At 40.7% G+C, this 14,586-nt stretch overlaps 2 protein-coding genes across 3 annotated transcripts in view; both read left to right on the forward strand.

Moving 5' to 3' along the window:
* Positions 1 to 7,993, forward strand: part of CPB1 (carboxypeptidase B1) — a 34,118-nt gene extending 26,125 nt beyond the window's left edge. Inside the window, exons 10-11 of one of the 2 annotated variants that reach the window (XM_040480434.1) lie at positions 5,711 to 5,795; positions 7,616 to 7,993. In XM_040480434.1, coding sequence (XP_040336368.1) covers positions 5,711 to 5,795; positions 7,616 to 7,803 — 273 coding nt within the window. In that variant the 3' untranslated portion in view covers positions 7,804 to 7,993. Of the gene's footprint in view, positions 1 to 5,042; positions 5,055 to 5,710; positions 5,796 to 7,615 lie in introns of those variants that run through there. The other variant, XM_040480435.1, reaches the window with a different exon arrangement.
* A 4,356-nt stretch (positions 7,994 to 12,349) lies between these two features.
* Positions 12,350 to 14,586, forward strand: part of CPA3 (carboxypeptidase A3) — a 28,065-nt gene continuing 25,828 nt past the window's right edge. Inside the window, exons 1-2 of the mRNA XM_040480436.1 lie at positions 12,350 to 12,459; positions 12,558 to 12,633. Of these exons, the coding sequence (XP_040336370.1) occupies positions 12,392 to 12,459; positions 12,558 to 12,633 (144 nt within the window). The 5' untranslated portion in view covers positions 12,350 to 12,391. The remainder of the gene's footprint in view (positions 12,460 to 12,557; positions 12,634 to 14,586) is intronic.

Genomic DNA, 14,586 nt, shown 5'->3' on the forward strand with positions numbered 1-14,586 from the left:
CCCCATGAGCTCTGCCAAGACGGGCAGGCCCAGCTCTCCCAAGCCAAGCCTTTCCCCTAACTCCTTGCCTTTCTCTAATCTCGGGCTTCGCAACCAGAGCCTGCACTTGTTTACCCTCCTGTTTTTCTCAGAAACATGTTTGTCTTTTCAAGTCCCAAAGGCCTTCTCCTCAGTGCCTGCCTGTGGGCCTTGCAAGCTTCTCCTCTTGCATCAAAATTATAAAAGTTAAATTCCTCATTGGTCCCTTGGTGTAAGTTACCCATTATCACAGAACAGAAGGAAGGAAACGGCAGTTAAAGATCATTTTGATGCTTCCATTATCACATGTATTCACCCAGAGGAATAATTAAACTCAGAACTTCCAGTTAGAAACAAAGTTCTGGAGAAAATTTCCTTCGAATTGGCTTATACCCCATAGTCAGTTTGGAACTTTTGTTTCCTTGTACTGGAATAATGGACCAGTGGAAGACCCGAAGAGGCAGCCCCCCGCCTCCCATGACTCTGGCTTGCAGTGAAGACCATGGGCACAGCCATGAGACAGGGGCTTCCTGATCACATGTTATCTGGGAACGCAGGTCAGTGGAAAAGAACACCCTCGCCTTATTCATCTTACCAGCCCCCTGGAGCTCAGAGCCTGAGAAACATTACACTAGTTGGTCTTTTGTCTCTTGGGCTTTGAGTTAGATGTGACACTTTAGACTCTCTCTGTCTTTTGCTCTATGACCAAGGCCTCTTTTTAAGAAAACAGGTGACAAAAGAGAACATGCATAAGACATGGTAGGAAACTCATATCTAAGGATTAATAAAGGCTGGCCATGTTTGGCCTTGACTGAAAGCAAAGTTTTCTCTGAGGCTGATTTATATTTAGCTTCCTTCTGTTCTTTACAATTGGTAAAACCAGCTCCAGCAACACTTCTTTTGAAGTATTCGAAGGCCACAAGGAGAAGTGAAAAAGAGCACAGGATTTAAAGCAAGAAGAACCTAGCTCAAGTCAGCCACTTATGGGGCTGCACGCCCTTGGGAAAGTTCTTTTATCCTCTCTGAGTTTCAGTTCTTTTATCTGTAAAATGGGGATAAAAATATCTAGCTCTTATCAAGAGCTCTTTGTAAAGTCTAAGGTTTTATGTAAATGTTAGTTCTTATTTTGAACCCATTGAGCAAGGATGTAAGATGTCCCTCAAATAACAGGTTGTATAGAAAGAGTCTTTAATTGGAGTTTCAAGATGTGGATCATGCTTTCTGATGTGCTATTGCTTCTGCGGGTCTTTCGTCAGCTGTCTTAGTCCCTTTTTACAGAAATGTACAAGGGAAAGGAGTTACCACTCTAACATTTTAGCGAATGCAGGAATTATCTCTCTTTTACCATTCCTGGCTGGGGTCAGTCACCCAGCTTGGTTGGAACATTCCCACTGAGCGTGCTGCCCCACGTGGCATTCCATTTTGCTAGAAAATTCTATGCTGATGAAATGTGGACAGATAGTGTTGGAAAGATAAATGAGTAACATTTGTGAAAGTATTTGAACTCTTCAAAAGACAAGACCCACACTGATTCCAGGGATTTTGTTAAGATCATTGGAATTTAAAATATGATATCTTGGTCAATTAATGTCTGTTCTGGGTTTTGTTTTTTTTTTTTTTGTCTCTTAGCTTTGGAGAGGCTGAGAGAAAGGGTCCACACACTTCATTTTTTTTTAATTACTGGAAATAAGTAAAATGCACAGCAGACGTATCGTGTAATTGTGGCAACCCATCAACTATCACTACATGGTACCACCACCCTCCCCACAAACATCCCCAATCTCCACTCACACATGTCCCAGCCTTTACAGAGCTCAGCATCCTGCACACCCACCCAAATCAGGCCCATCTGTAACACCCCAAAGTCCTAGGATAAGACTCAATCAACCAACCATGTGCTAGATGCTATACAATCTGCTGCAGACACAAAGTAAATAGCCAAGAATCCCTTTCCACAGGGGGGCTTGCCTGAGGGGTGGGGCAAATAGATGCAAAAAAACAATTCATTATAGAATAGAGTGACAGGAACTCTGATAGTGGTATGAGCTTTCACAAAAGAGGGGTGAATCAATGCTCTCTAAGAGAGTCAGGGGCAACTTCACAGAGAAGGTGACACTAAAACTGAATCTGGAAGGACAACAGTAATTCTCCAAATCAACAAAGATGAGAAGAGAACCTCAACAAAGGGAGAAGGATAACCAATGTGATGGGGGTAAGAAGAGGCAGGCACGGGTAAGAAGTAGCTCAGGGAAACCTAGCTCAGAAGGAAGAGGAATGCACAGCAAGGGGTGCAGACTGGAAGAGGAGGGAGGGCCTAGCTCGCACTCTGTGCCCAAAAGGAGGCCGGACTTCAACAGAAGGTGAGAAAGCCACTAAGAGATGTGGTGATGAGGTGAAACTCAGAAGATGAGTGATGAGTAGGTATCAAGAGGTTAGAGCAACTGAGGACAAGGAGAGCAAAGGCTGACACAAACTAAAGGTTCCTGCAGTGTGCACCAGTGGCAGGAACAAATTAACATCCTTTTTAAACTAACATCAATCTGAGATATTGGGGTCTGCAACAAAGGCAGAACAACCGCTTCCAGAAGATGCTTACGAAGTCTTAGAAAGCACTTGGCTATTATCACTTTGAGGAAAGGTAAACTGCACATTTTTGTGTGGCCCTAATGGTAGTTATGACTACAATGGTAAGTTGATAAGTCAAAAGAGAGAACACATCGCAAGTAGGCCCCTTCGGTTTTGTCAGATAACTCAAATATTATGTCATACCAATAACCTTATTAAGAGACTTGAAGGTCAACAGGCACTCAGGGGTTTAATAGATAATGACAGTGACCTTCTTGTCTTAAATCTCCTCTAGTCTTCATAACTGTTCATGTTTGGAACTAATCCCGAAGAATCACACTTCTTTATTTCTCCAGCTTTATTGAGATATAATTGACATATAACATTGTATCGGTTTAAGGGGTACAGTGTGTTGATTTGATACACATATACATTGGGAAATGGACACCACATTAGCTAATACATCCTTTACTTCACATAATTATCATTTTGTTGCTGTTGCTATTTTGTTGCTTTGTTGTTATGGTGAGAACATTAAAGCTCTATTCTCATAGCAACCTTCAAGTACAATACGGTACTGTTAATCATAGTCATAATGCTGAACCTGAGACCCTCAGAACTTATCAGAATTGTATCTCTAGCTAAAAGTAATAATTCAAGGCTTAAAGACAGGGAAAAAAAAAACCCAGAACAGATGAAAAGCCTAAGAAAGGTAAGTAGGGAAGGAATAAGAGTTCTTTAGGATCTGAGGTTCTGCGTTATAGAAAAATAACTACAGATATCCTCAGATGAATGCAAGTTAATGAAATTACAGGAGAAAATATACAATTTACTTACCAAAAATAATTAGTACCTCACCATGTTTCACATCTGTAAAAGATGGTTTCAAATCTATTCTGAGCATTATGCAATTGTGAATAGGTTATTCTCATTTCAGTCTGCAGTAGGCCCTGTACTAGAGGGTAGAGACAAGACCTGGCTCTAGTATGTTGGTCAGAATAAGATTCAAACAACAGGGCTACACATTTAGACCACAACAGTGAAAGATTCCATGCAGTAAGAGAAAGCATATATTCGTTTACCAGGTGGGGAAAAAAAGGGAAGTTAAGTTTCAAGTCACTGTCCCCAAACTCTGAGAACAATAAATTAGTTCCAAGAAACTGATTACCCCATTTCAGTGGACCAAACCAGAAAATCTAAAAAAATAGAATTATTCTATTTTATAATTCTTTTTAAATTTTCCAATTTACCACTTGGTTGATAAAGCATTAGCAATTTAGGAGCTGGAACCTTGAAGTTTTATAGCCATGCCCTGGTCAATTTCACATAAGATACCACTAAACTGGTTTTGATATTAGAACAAGGACAAAGGGAAGTTCCTACTTTGCAATACCCGGAGTATTTTGATTTCATCACCAACCTCACAGCTTTCCAAGCATATGTACGAGACATAATCATGATGCCAAAGTATGAAATATGGCTAGTTTCATAACCAGAATGAATTATGGCTAATTCTGTAGTAAACAATCAGATTCTCAAATCTATTCCCAAGACAGCCAAGTCAGGCCTTCCTTTTCAAGTGATTCATTTAAATATGCAGTATGTCAGTGGATGTTAGGGAGTTAGGGAGGATTGGGGGTATAGAGCCCTTGCCCTTGAGTAGTTGGGTGCAGGGGAACAGAAAAGCAGTGGATCCTTGAAGAGAACGATGCTGCTTCTAAAACACACACACACACACACGTTAATACTTGCCACTTTTTTAAATTCTGGAATTCGAATGTTCTTCGTTTTGAAATAGATGTTGTCTAATTCTTCAGTCTAAAAATCTTCAAAGCCAGAACCACCCTCATCCCTGGAACTGCCAATTCCTAAAAATCTCTATGCTGGCAGCAAACACTGTATTGAATATCCAATCGTTCATATGTGTAGTTTTTAATACTCATACCCCAGTTCATATAATACTATTTTATCTTGACTTTATAACCTACCACATTTCCAGGTAGTTTTTGTTTTGTTTTGTTTTGTTTGGGGTTACTTTGTACGTATTTGATTTGTTTGTTTGCCTGCATTAGGTAGACAACCTCTTTGCACAACCACAAAGACCTCCTTGTCTCCAGCTTTTCTCTTTGCACAAGCACCAGAGACAATACAGATTTGCCACACTAATCCTCAGACATAGCCTAATTCTTAATACACAGTGACATTTTACTGTATCAATGAATGTGATATCTGGGACAGTTACAGATTACTGTAGCTTCATTTCTCTAGCCTGAACTAAGGTTTAAAAAAAAAAAGTTTAACAAGTCTAAACAAGAACACCTGGGGGAAAAGACACACTAAGTTCTATTTAATGAAAAAGAAAAGAAAGTACAAGATTGTCCTCCGACTAAAATAGAACTTATTGCCGGTTACTGCAACAATGATTTGAAATAAATGTAAGGACCTAATTCTTAAATAAGAGGGCAAGAGTGCTAATTGTCCTCAGAGTTCCAACAATTAGTTCCTGGACAACCACTAAGTGGTAAGCCCTGGCCTGGACCCTGAAGACATGGAGATAAAAGACAGAAAAAAATCACTGAGAACTCAGAGGCCAGCAAATGGTGTTGCCACAACACAACACGTTCCGTGTGGAACAGAGTGAAGCTTGGAGTGAGTGCCTGGAGAGGGCATGAGGTAAGACATCCTCACCCAAGAATGACTTGGATCACGTGACTAGGTCAGCTAAAAACTCAGAATGGGCCCTGAGTAAGTAGAAAACGAACCCAGGGGCGCCTGGGTGGCGCAGTCGGTTAAGCGTCCGACTTCAGCCAGGTCACAATCTCATGGTCCGTGAGTTTGAGCCCCGCGTCAGGCTCTGGGCTGATGGCTCGGAGCCTGGAGCCTGTTTCCGATTCTGTGTCTCCCTCTCTCTCTGCCCCTCCCCCGTTCATGCTCTGTCTCTCTCTGTCGCAAAAATAAATAAACGTTGAAAAAAAAATTAAAAAAAAAAAAAAGAAAGAAAGAAAGAAAACGAACCCAAACTGTGTCTTGTGTCTCTTCAATGTCTTAAAAATAATGTACAGATACTTGTTTGTTTGTCAGTGTGTGCTTTCACTTATTTACTGACTAACTGCTGGTTCTTTTGCAGAATGCCCTGGCTAAAGCTACTGTAAAAGAACTTGCCACACTGTATGGCACCAAGTACACATATGGCCCAGGAGCTACAACAATCTGTGAGTCTTGGCTTCAGAACTGTGCAAAGAGACCGCATGCCTAAAAAGGCGACAAATTGTTCCCAGAGACTTTCCTTAGATCTGAAGCATGTGGCTTTTGCCTGACAGTGAATTTTTTATACAACGTGTCGTCAGTTTTCTGTTCGGAAAAAATATCCCTTTCAACCCATAAAAACATTTGCTCTCTATAAACATCCATTGAGCTCCCACTACTATGTGCCAGGCCCACACTAGGTGCTAGAGAAGAAAGGAAGGATGGAGAGAAGGCAAGAGAGAAGGAGAAAGGGGGGGGGGGGGAACCAGCACGGTCTTCTAAGAACCCACAGTAGGGAAGCAGGAAAACTAAATATAGGGATGCTAAGTGCTAGGACAGAGGATGAGCAAAGAAGGAGCACCACCTAGGACCAAATAGCCCATCCCATGGTATCAGGGATGACCGCCCAGGAGAATGACTCAGAAGCTTTACCTGGAAGGACAACTGCTGATGACAAGCATAAGAAGGAGTGTTTCCCTGACTAAACAGACTGCAGGTGTGAGGGCTAATTCGGGCTCAAGCCACTTTCCAGGGATAGATGTGAGTCCCTCTGACCAGTCACTCGGTGTGTTAGAGCAAAGGTCAAGAGACACACAGCAAGAGGGTTTGGTAGGGGCTGGACCCCAGAGTTCAGATTTCACTTAGATGCTACAGAGTTTGAGTGTCACTGGGAAGGCACATCCTGCAGGCCCCACTTTCCACTTCTACTTCTATTTTCCTTTGCCTGTGCATGATTTCTTTTTGCCCCAGATCTGAAAGGACTAAAAATACAAGGGAAAAGGGCCAGCCCTGTCATCACAGGGCCTCCTGTGCAGCTGGAGAGGCTCCAATCCTGGGTTGTTGTTTTCTTTTAGGTTTTATGTTGAATACAGTTCTCTGTACTCTTGGACTTTTTTCAACTGCTCTGAATCATATGGGGCATACTGTTTTCTTACAGGGTTCCAACAGAAATAGCCCACTTAGTCATATATTGTGAATTTCTTGCATGTTTTATTCAGACTAACTCAATGAAGGTTCTTTTTCCATTATACCATAAACCTCGGAGGGCAGAAGTCACATCTTGCCTCTATCCTGGCACCTCCAGAGTACAGCTCGTGGCCTGCTGCCCAGTGAGGGCTGTACAACTGTTGACGGAATAAACAGATCAAAGAATGAATTAATGAATTAATCAATGAATGAATGAACAAATGAGCTAATGACTGAATAAATATAAAATCCACGTGGCAGTAACATCATAACTGTTATTGAATGAATAGCTGAATAAATGCCCAATCTATGCCAGACCATATGCTAGGCCCTGAGGAAACCAATATAAAGGCACAGCACTGCCCTCAAGATGCTCCAATTTCATCATTCAGCCCTGTTTCCTCGGGATTTGGAGTTCTCACCTATCACCAGTCATCACGAAGCTTACCTTATTTTCCCAGGACACAAATACTCTTTTTCCAGAAACTATATATATTTTGTCAACAAATTACATATGTTATAGTCTACTATAGCATACAAGCACAGTGGGAAGTTTATATTATATTATCAATTACATACTTCCTGGAGTATGAAACATGTCATTCCCACTATAATCATGCGTAAAGGTAAGATTGTCCTGAGTTTTTAAAACACCCCCATAGCCTTTATAATCCAGTTTTCTAGAATATTTTGCCCTGTAAAACAGTTGTAATTACAAATGAAAGATGGTGTGTGTTTTTTTGTTTTTTTAATTTTCTTCCTGGATTTTAAGTTTTTTGGTTTTTTGTTTTTCTGTTTTTCTGCTGTTTGCACATTGCAGATCCTGCTGCTGGGGGCTCTGATGACTGGGCTTATGACCAAGGAATCAAATATTCTTTTACTTTCGAACTCCGGGATAAAGGCAGATATGGCTTTGTCCTCCCTGAATCCCAGATTCGGCCAACCTGTGAAGAAACGATGCTAGCCATCAAGTATCTTGCCAGATACGTCATGGAACATCCATACTAGTAGAAAATGCTGACAGCCTTATTTCCAAGTGCTCACTCTTCATTTATTTTCAATCCTGAGCTCTTATTTTTGTTTCCCTGTAAATTTTCCAGATCCTAATCTTTCTTTTACGCTATCGGTCTATCAAACTACTTGGATCTTTTAATACTTGTAATAATAAAAGTGAATCTATTGTAATTATAAAACCTGACAAATTGCCTACTCCTTTAGAAAAAAGAAATGATGTGAACAAATGACTAAGCAAGCCACACAGGGTGTTGATGAGGATCAGCCATATAGGAGTTAAAAGTCCTGAGGGTATTTGCCAACTCTGGAAGACTGCAGACATGCACAGGTTATAATGAGGGCATATAAGGAAGGAGAAATATAAGGGGAAATTTAAGAAAACTCAGTTTGGTGAAAGACCCCATCTTGGTTTGGATTTCATCTCAGTTCATTTATTTTTTTCTAAGTTTATTTATTTTGAGAAAGAGAGGAAGAGAGAGAGAGAGAGAGAGAGAGAGAGAGAGAGAGAGAGAGAGAGGAATCCCAAGCAGGTTCCACACTGCCAGCACGGAGTCCAACATGGGGCTCAATCTCACGAACCGTGAGATCATGACCTGAGTCAAAACCAAGAGTCCGACACTTAACCAACCGAGCCACCCAGGTGTCCCTCAGCTCATTTATTTTATGAACTGTCTTCTACATGCCAAACACTTTGGTAAGCAATCAGGGACAGAGCAATGAAAAAGGAAGACATTTCTGCCTTCAATGGACATTTGGGAAGACAGACATGAAATAATTACCTATTAAACTAATTATTTAATAGTTTATGATTTAATTTACACTAAGCAAGTAAGTGCTAGACAAATTACATAAAAAGACCATTTAAAAGATCTACCTCCCTGATGGGGGGCAGGGGGGAGGCTCTCTCAGGGAGTGCTGGAACTTGAAGAATAAGTCACAAGTAGCTGGAGGAAGGGAGTGCCTCTTCCAAACCCTGTGACTATTCAGAACTTGTAAGAAGAAAGTCAGAGAGGGAGGAACCTAGAGAGTTGAGCGAAGAAGGGCTTGTTCAGGGGCTGGGGAGGGAAGTAAAGGCCATAAGGCACAGCAAAGAGGTTAAGGATTTAGAAAAATCAGTATATGAACAATGGGAAGCCATTGAAAACATTAGATTGCAAATGACACGACCAGAGTTTTTAAAACACCAGCCAGCTAAGGTGTGGAAAGCAGGTTGGAAATAAAACAAGAGGGTGTCAGGAACCCTGGGTGCACCTGTTAGGCCTGAAACAAAAGAGGCAAAAATTATTCCATGATTTGAAGTTTCCCAGAAATGGAACTGAACATGGTAATGTTAGAGAGTATTATGCGAAGTTCAAATTTTAAAATATAATAATAGGTATCTAGTTACAATTTGCAGGCATCTCTTAATTTATAATCTACTTTAGTACTCTACTTTAAAATATGAGCTAATTGCTTTCTGTGTGGATTCAAGTAAAATAGGATTCCATATCTGGCAAAATATATTAAAATATTTTTGATACTGTTCTATTCAAAACCAGAACCCTTTGAAGTCACCGAGGTGTGTTTCGAAGTTGTCAAGCCAAAGAATGATTAATTGCATTAATTGTCCACTAGGTGGTAGCAGTGCTGCTGCTACAATTCGTCCAGCAATCCTCAGCAAAATAATTTAGTAATACATCATTTAAAGAAGCAGAGAAACAGACACGTAAGTGCAAAAAAAGAAATTCCCATGAATTCTCAAGCACTACTGGCAGTAATAAAAACATAGATGTAATTTAGCTAAATTATCTTTCCCCCATGTTGTTTAAATTATATCCATGTTGGGAATTAGAAAGCTAACTCAGCCAGAGTTACCTAAGTGAAGTTACACTGCTGAAGGTATACCATTCAATCCACAGGTAGTTCCACAAAACACTCCCATAATCCACCTCTAGCAAGTAACACTGACCTCAAACTAAGGGATGCTGTGACCCAAAGTTCAGAAGTCATGTGTGTAAACCATAAAGAACCCTCCAAAGTCTCTAAATTAAGTGCTTTAAATTAGAAATTGTCAAAAATTCCAAGGAATTTTTAAGACAAATAAGGACTAGGAAAGTAAATACGCAAATAAGATCTCATTTAAATTCCCATGTATCCAAGATTTCTCGTACCAGAAACATTTTTGCTATACCTCTGGCTGACTGAAAGTCAACAGCTCTCTGGCTAGGGGTGCCACTTGCTTGAGCTAAACTGAGAAAAAAAACAAAGAGATTTCTGCTTTAGACCTTCCCAGTGCAATACCATATGACCTCCTGCCAGGTGGACCAGAAACTGTCCAGGGTTCCTGCCTAAACCGGCCTACCCAGAAGCCTCTGGCTGTAAGGGCACCTCTGCTCCTCCCTCCTTTAAATTTCTCCCACACTGAGATCCCAGGACAGGCTCTGAGTCCTTCCTCAGTCCCAAGCTCTCACCCTGCCAAAGCAGCAAGTCTGGAATATGGGAATTCTACGTATCTAGAATAACATCCCGTGTAGTCACCGGTTTTTGCCACATAACCTATATGAGTTGATCAAAAGAAAATTTCAGGCACAGAAGAAAAACAGAAGGAATCATGACAGTCAATGAGGTTATTTGGGGGCCAAATGGGGTCTTGATGAGCCTCTTAGGTCACCTCATTTGAGCAGGTGGTCACTCCCCCTCTAGCCAGCTCTCACACTGGCTGAATCACACACCCACATCTTTGTCCAGAAATGCCACCTTCCCTTCAACGAATGAAGACAAGCATTTTGCGGCATTTTGCAGGGAAGCTGCAATATTCAATATCCACAATGAAAGGCAACACATTTTTCTTTCAACACATCCTTTATGATATATCTAAAGGTAATCCAGAAGCGTCTTGGATTTGATTTGGAGAATCATTTGAAAGACTCTAGTAAAATCACAAGAGAATCTTCACTTTCATTTTCTAAGATACATCTTTTATAGTGATAATGTTTAAATATATGCACAAAATACATAGTTTAAAAAATAAAGCAATATTTTAAACTGCAGCTAGGCATATACTACTGCAAAACTCCACGGAGTTCAAAGATCCAGAAGGGTGGAAAATTTTTGTTGTGTGAGGCATTCAACATTAAATCTTTCGAAAGAGATTAATTTGATCTATGAAACATCACACCACCTTACACAGTCAATCCTAAAATGACGCACTGTCCAATAGCTATTCATCCTATACCATGCATGTGCCAAGATCTTTTGTAAATTGAGGCGATAATACAAGATTATACAGAACTATGCCTGCCAAGAAATCACACCAGTTCTGAGAAACAGCTCCAGAATATTCTTGAAATCCATCTATTGTATCTGTTCTTTAGAGGCTAACTAAATCAGGGAGGATTTGGAAGTCTTAAAAAAAAAAAAGCATCACATGTCAATGTCCTATTCTAGAAACAGGGAACAGAAATATGTAACAGATATTAAGAAGTCCAAGATTATTTATAGAGTCTTAGCCTGAGAGATGGCAGGATCCTTTCCTCCAAATAAAATACAAGCATCCTTCCTACTTAACCTGAAAAACAGACACACAAGCCTTCTCTGCAGTTTTAAAACTAGTCACACACACACACACAAAAAAAAATGGCTTTAAGAAAATATATAAGAATACTAGGATTAAGGGTGATTTCTACCTTCCTTCAAATTTTCTGTATTTTGCTCAATTATTTTCAGTAGGAATTTATTACTTGAAGAGTCAGAAAATAAAACTCCAAAAAGAAAAGCTGTAACATAAAAAAACTTTCCTGAAGTAGCCCCCAGTAAAACAAAAACAGAAAGATATTTCACCTCTAAAAAACACAGCCATCACTTTCACCCAGCACATGATATTTACTGACACTCCAGTTGATAGTGGCCAACTGTAAGTCTTTTTACCAAGTGCTTAGAAGGCACGGGCATATTTTTTTGCACCTACCATCCACCAAGTCCTTCACAGATGGTATCGCATTTAGCCTTCACAGCCTCTTGCCAGAATCCAGTTTGCATCTCCATTTCACAGATGACGAAACATCAATGTTTTTGAGGTTATAGTATTTTTAATACATTCAAAAAATTCTGTGTTTTGATAAGTTACAATGTAGCTTCAAAAACATATTTTATGTTATTAAGGACCACCCGCCAAGGTTCCGTAGCCAGATCCCCAATTCACCTCAGGTTCCAAGTGCAAATTTAAATGGATTTCTTCCATCATTCAATTCAAACATATGGAAAAGCAGTATTTGAGAACAAAGAACTGGGTTCAAATCTCAACTCTGTGAACATACTAGCTCTGCTACATTGGGCAAGTTATTTCCTAAAAAATTACTTTGCTTGCCATCTGTAAAATGGGTATTCCCAATTGTAAAAGGTAGGTGAGTAGCGTAACATTGCATCTGCCACAAAATGGGCGTTTAGTGTTAGTGCTTTTCCCACCCCTCCCTCCCCAACTAGCAAACACAGGGGGAGGGACGTTTCATCCACCAGAGAACCCTCACAGGAAATCAGCTGCTCATCCAGATAAGAGCTGAGGCATAAAGCTGGCAGAGGGTCTTGGGGCAGGCACAGAAGGACCATGCGGTTCATCCTGCCTGTGGGTCTGATTGCTACCACCCTTGCGATTGCTCCTGTCCGCTTCGACAGGTAAATCTCCCCACCCTGTGTTCCAGGCTCTGTATAGGATGAGGGTGAAGGAATGCTGCTTTACAGTTCATGTGTTTCATCTTCTTGCATTCTCAAAGGGAGAAAGTGCTCCGCGTGAAGCTCCAGGATGAAAAACAAGCAAACATCATAAAGGACTTGGCCCAAACCAACCAGGTAAAGCATTTAGAGGGTTATTTTATCTTTTCTTTCTGTTCTCTAAAAGCTGCCTCTTTTGTATTTTATTTTTAACGCACACGGAGCTTCCCGAAACAAAGATGGAAGAAGTGGCAGGAGCTACTTGGATAATTCAGCCAATTGCCGCTACTTCCCTTGTTTTTGCTTATTTTTTTCCCAAATTGCCAGTCCTGTTTTCCCTCCCCAAATCTTTGCAAACAACAGCTTTTTCTAGGTAAAATTGTGAAATAAGGAGTCAGGCACTTGTGATACCTTTATGGGGGCCTCTTTCCCCTCCCTCCTCTTTGCCACCCTGATCTCCACCAGTGGCATAGTTTCTCTTAAAATTATGATAACAGGTATCTGGTTAACTGATAACATCAAAGTAATGGTTGATAATACCAAGATGTGACCCTTCCCAAGAGTAGGTCCATTTTAAAAGGAAAGTTTTAAAGTTCAATCCTATTTAAAATTCAATCTAAAGTTCAAGTCCTAAAGTTCAATCACTATTTTAAAATCCAAAAAGCTAGGAGCACCTGGGAGGCTCGGTCGGTTAAGCATCCAACTCTTGATTTCGGCTCAGGTCATGGTCTCACAGTTGTGGGATCGAGCAGCACATTGGGTTCTGCACTGGGCATGGAGCCTGCTTAGGATTCTCTCTCTCCAGCTCATTCTCTCTCTCTCTCTCTCAGAACAAATAAATAAGCATTTAGAATAAAATAAAATCCAATGAGCTAACACAGTCACTTTATCATTTACTCAGCTGCTCCCATACACTGTGCCAGCCACCGGATACATGTCACTTCAAATTCTCCACCAGATTTTCAGTGTCAGTGGCATAAACCCACTTAAAACAAAAGGACTGAAGTTCAAAGACAGTTACTTAAATGACCTAAACGACACAGCAGACTTAAACCCAGAACTGAATCTGGGATTTATTCCAGTCACACACACCCTCACCACCACATCAAACCAGTCAAAAGTTCTGCTCTTCTAATTCCCAAATGTGTTTCAAATCCACACTTTTCATTCCCTTGCCACTGCCAAATTCATGTCTGCCCTACATTTTACCAGGACACTTTCAATAGCCTCTTATCCTTCAATAGCCTCTAGCCCTGCCTCCCACAAACCAAGTCTGCACTGCAACCTGATTGCTCTAAAACTTGATTATTATATTCCTGCACCTGAAGCTTTTTAGTGAGATGTCACCTAGTGTGGAAAGAGCATGGCCTTCAGAGTTTCGAATACTAGCCACACGCTAGCTCTGTGGCCTTAGGCAAGTTACTTAACCTCTCTGGATCTGAGTCTCCTCCTCGGTAATTTGAGGATAATAATCATACCTACTTCCTAAGGTTGTTATAAAGGCTAAGTAAGCTAAGAGGTAATGTTCAGAAGGGCTCCTGGCCATAATAAGCATGGTTAAAGAAGTTTCTGTTGGTATTGGTGTGGCATTTGAAGTCCTTCATAACCTGCCAAACTGCTAGGCTCTACAGTCTGCTGCTCCACCACCCTTTTCCTCACTCTTCAAGCTCCATGAACACCAAAAATGACTTTAAACCATACTGCATCCCTCATATGTCCAATTTATGCTGTAGGAATCTGATAAAAATAAACCAATAAATATTTGTTTGTTCATAGCAGCCTCATACTAGCACATAACTGGCTGGCCTAGAGGTAGAATGCGAATCAACTACAAAATATCCAGGTGGACTTAGACATGTCTACAAGCTTGGAATGGTAGGTGGAAAATGCACCTTTCCTTCACATTTCCCAAGTTGGGGAATGTGTTTCATTTGTTTTCACAATTATGGGGTTTTTTTAGTTTATTTATTTATTGTGGAGAGAGAGCATGCCAGCGTGTGGGGGAGGGGCAGAGAGTGAGGGAGAGAGAGAGAATCCCAAGCAGGCTCCATGCCATCAACGCAGAGACCAACGTGACCTGAGCCAAAATCA

Source organism: Herpailurus yagouaroundi, unplaced genomic scaffold, assembly GCF_014898765.1.
Source record: "Herpailurus yagouaroundi ecotype Mexico unplaced genomic scaffold, PumYag 159, whole genome shotgun sequence".
NCBI classification, from domain to species: domain Eukaryota; kingdom Metazoa; phylum Chordata; class Mammalia; order Carnivora; family Felidae; genus Herpailurus; species Herpailurus yagouaroundi.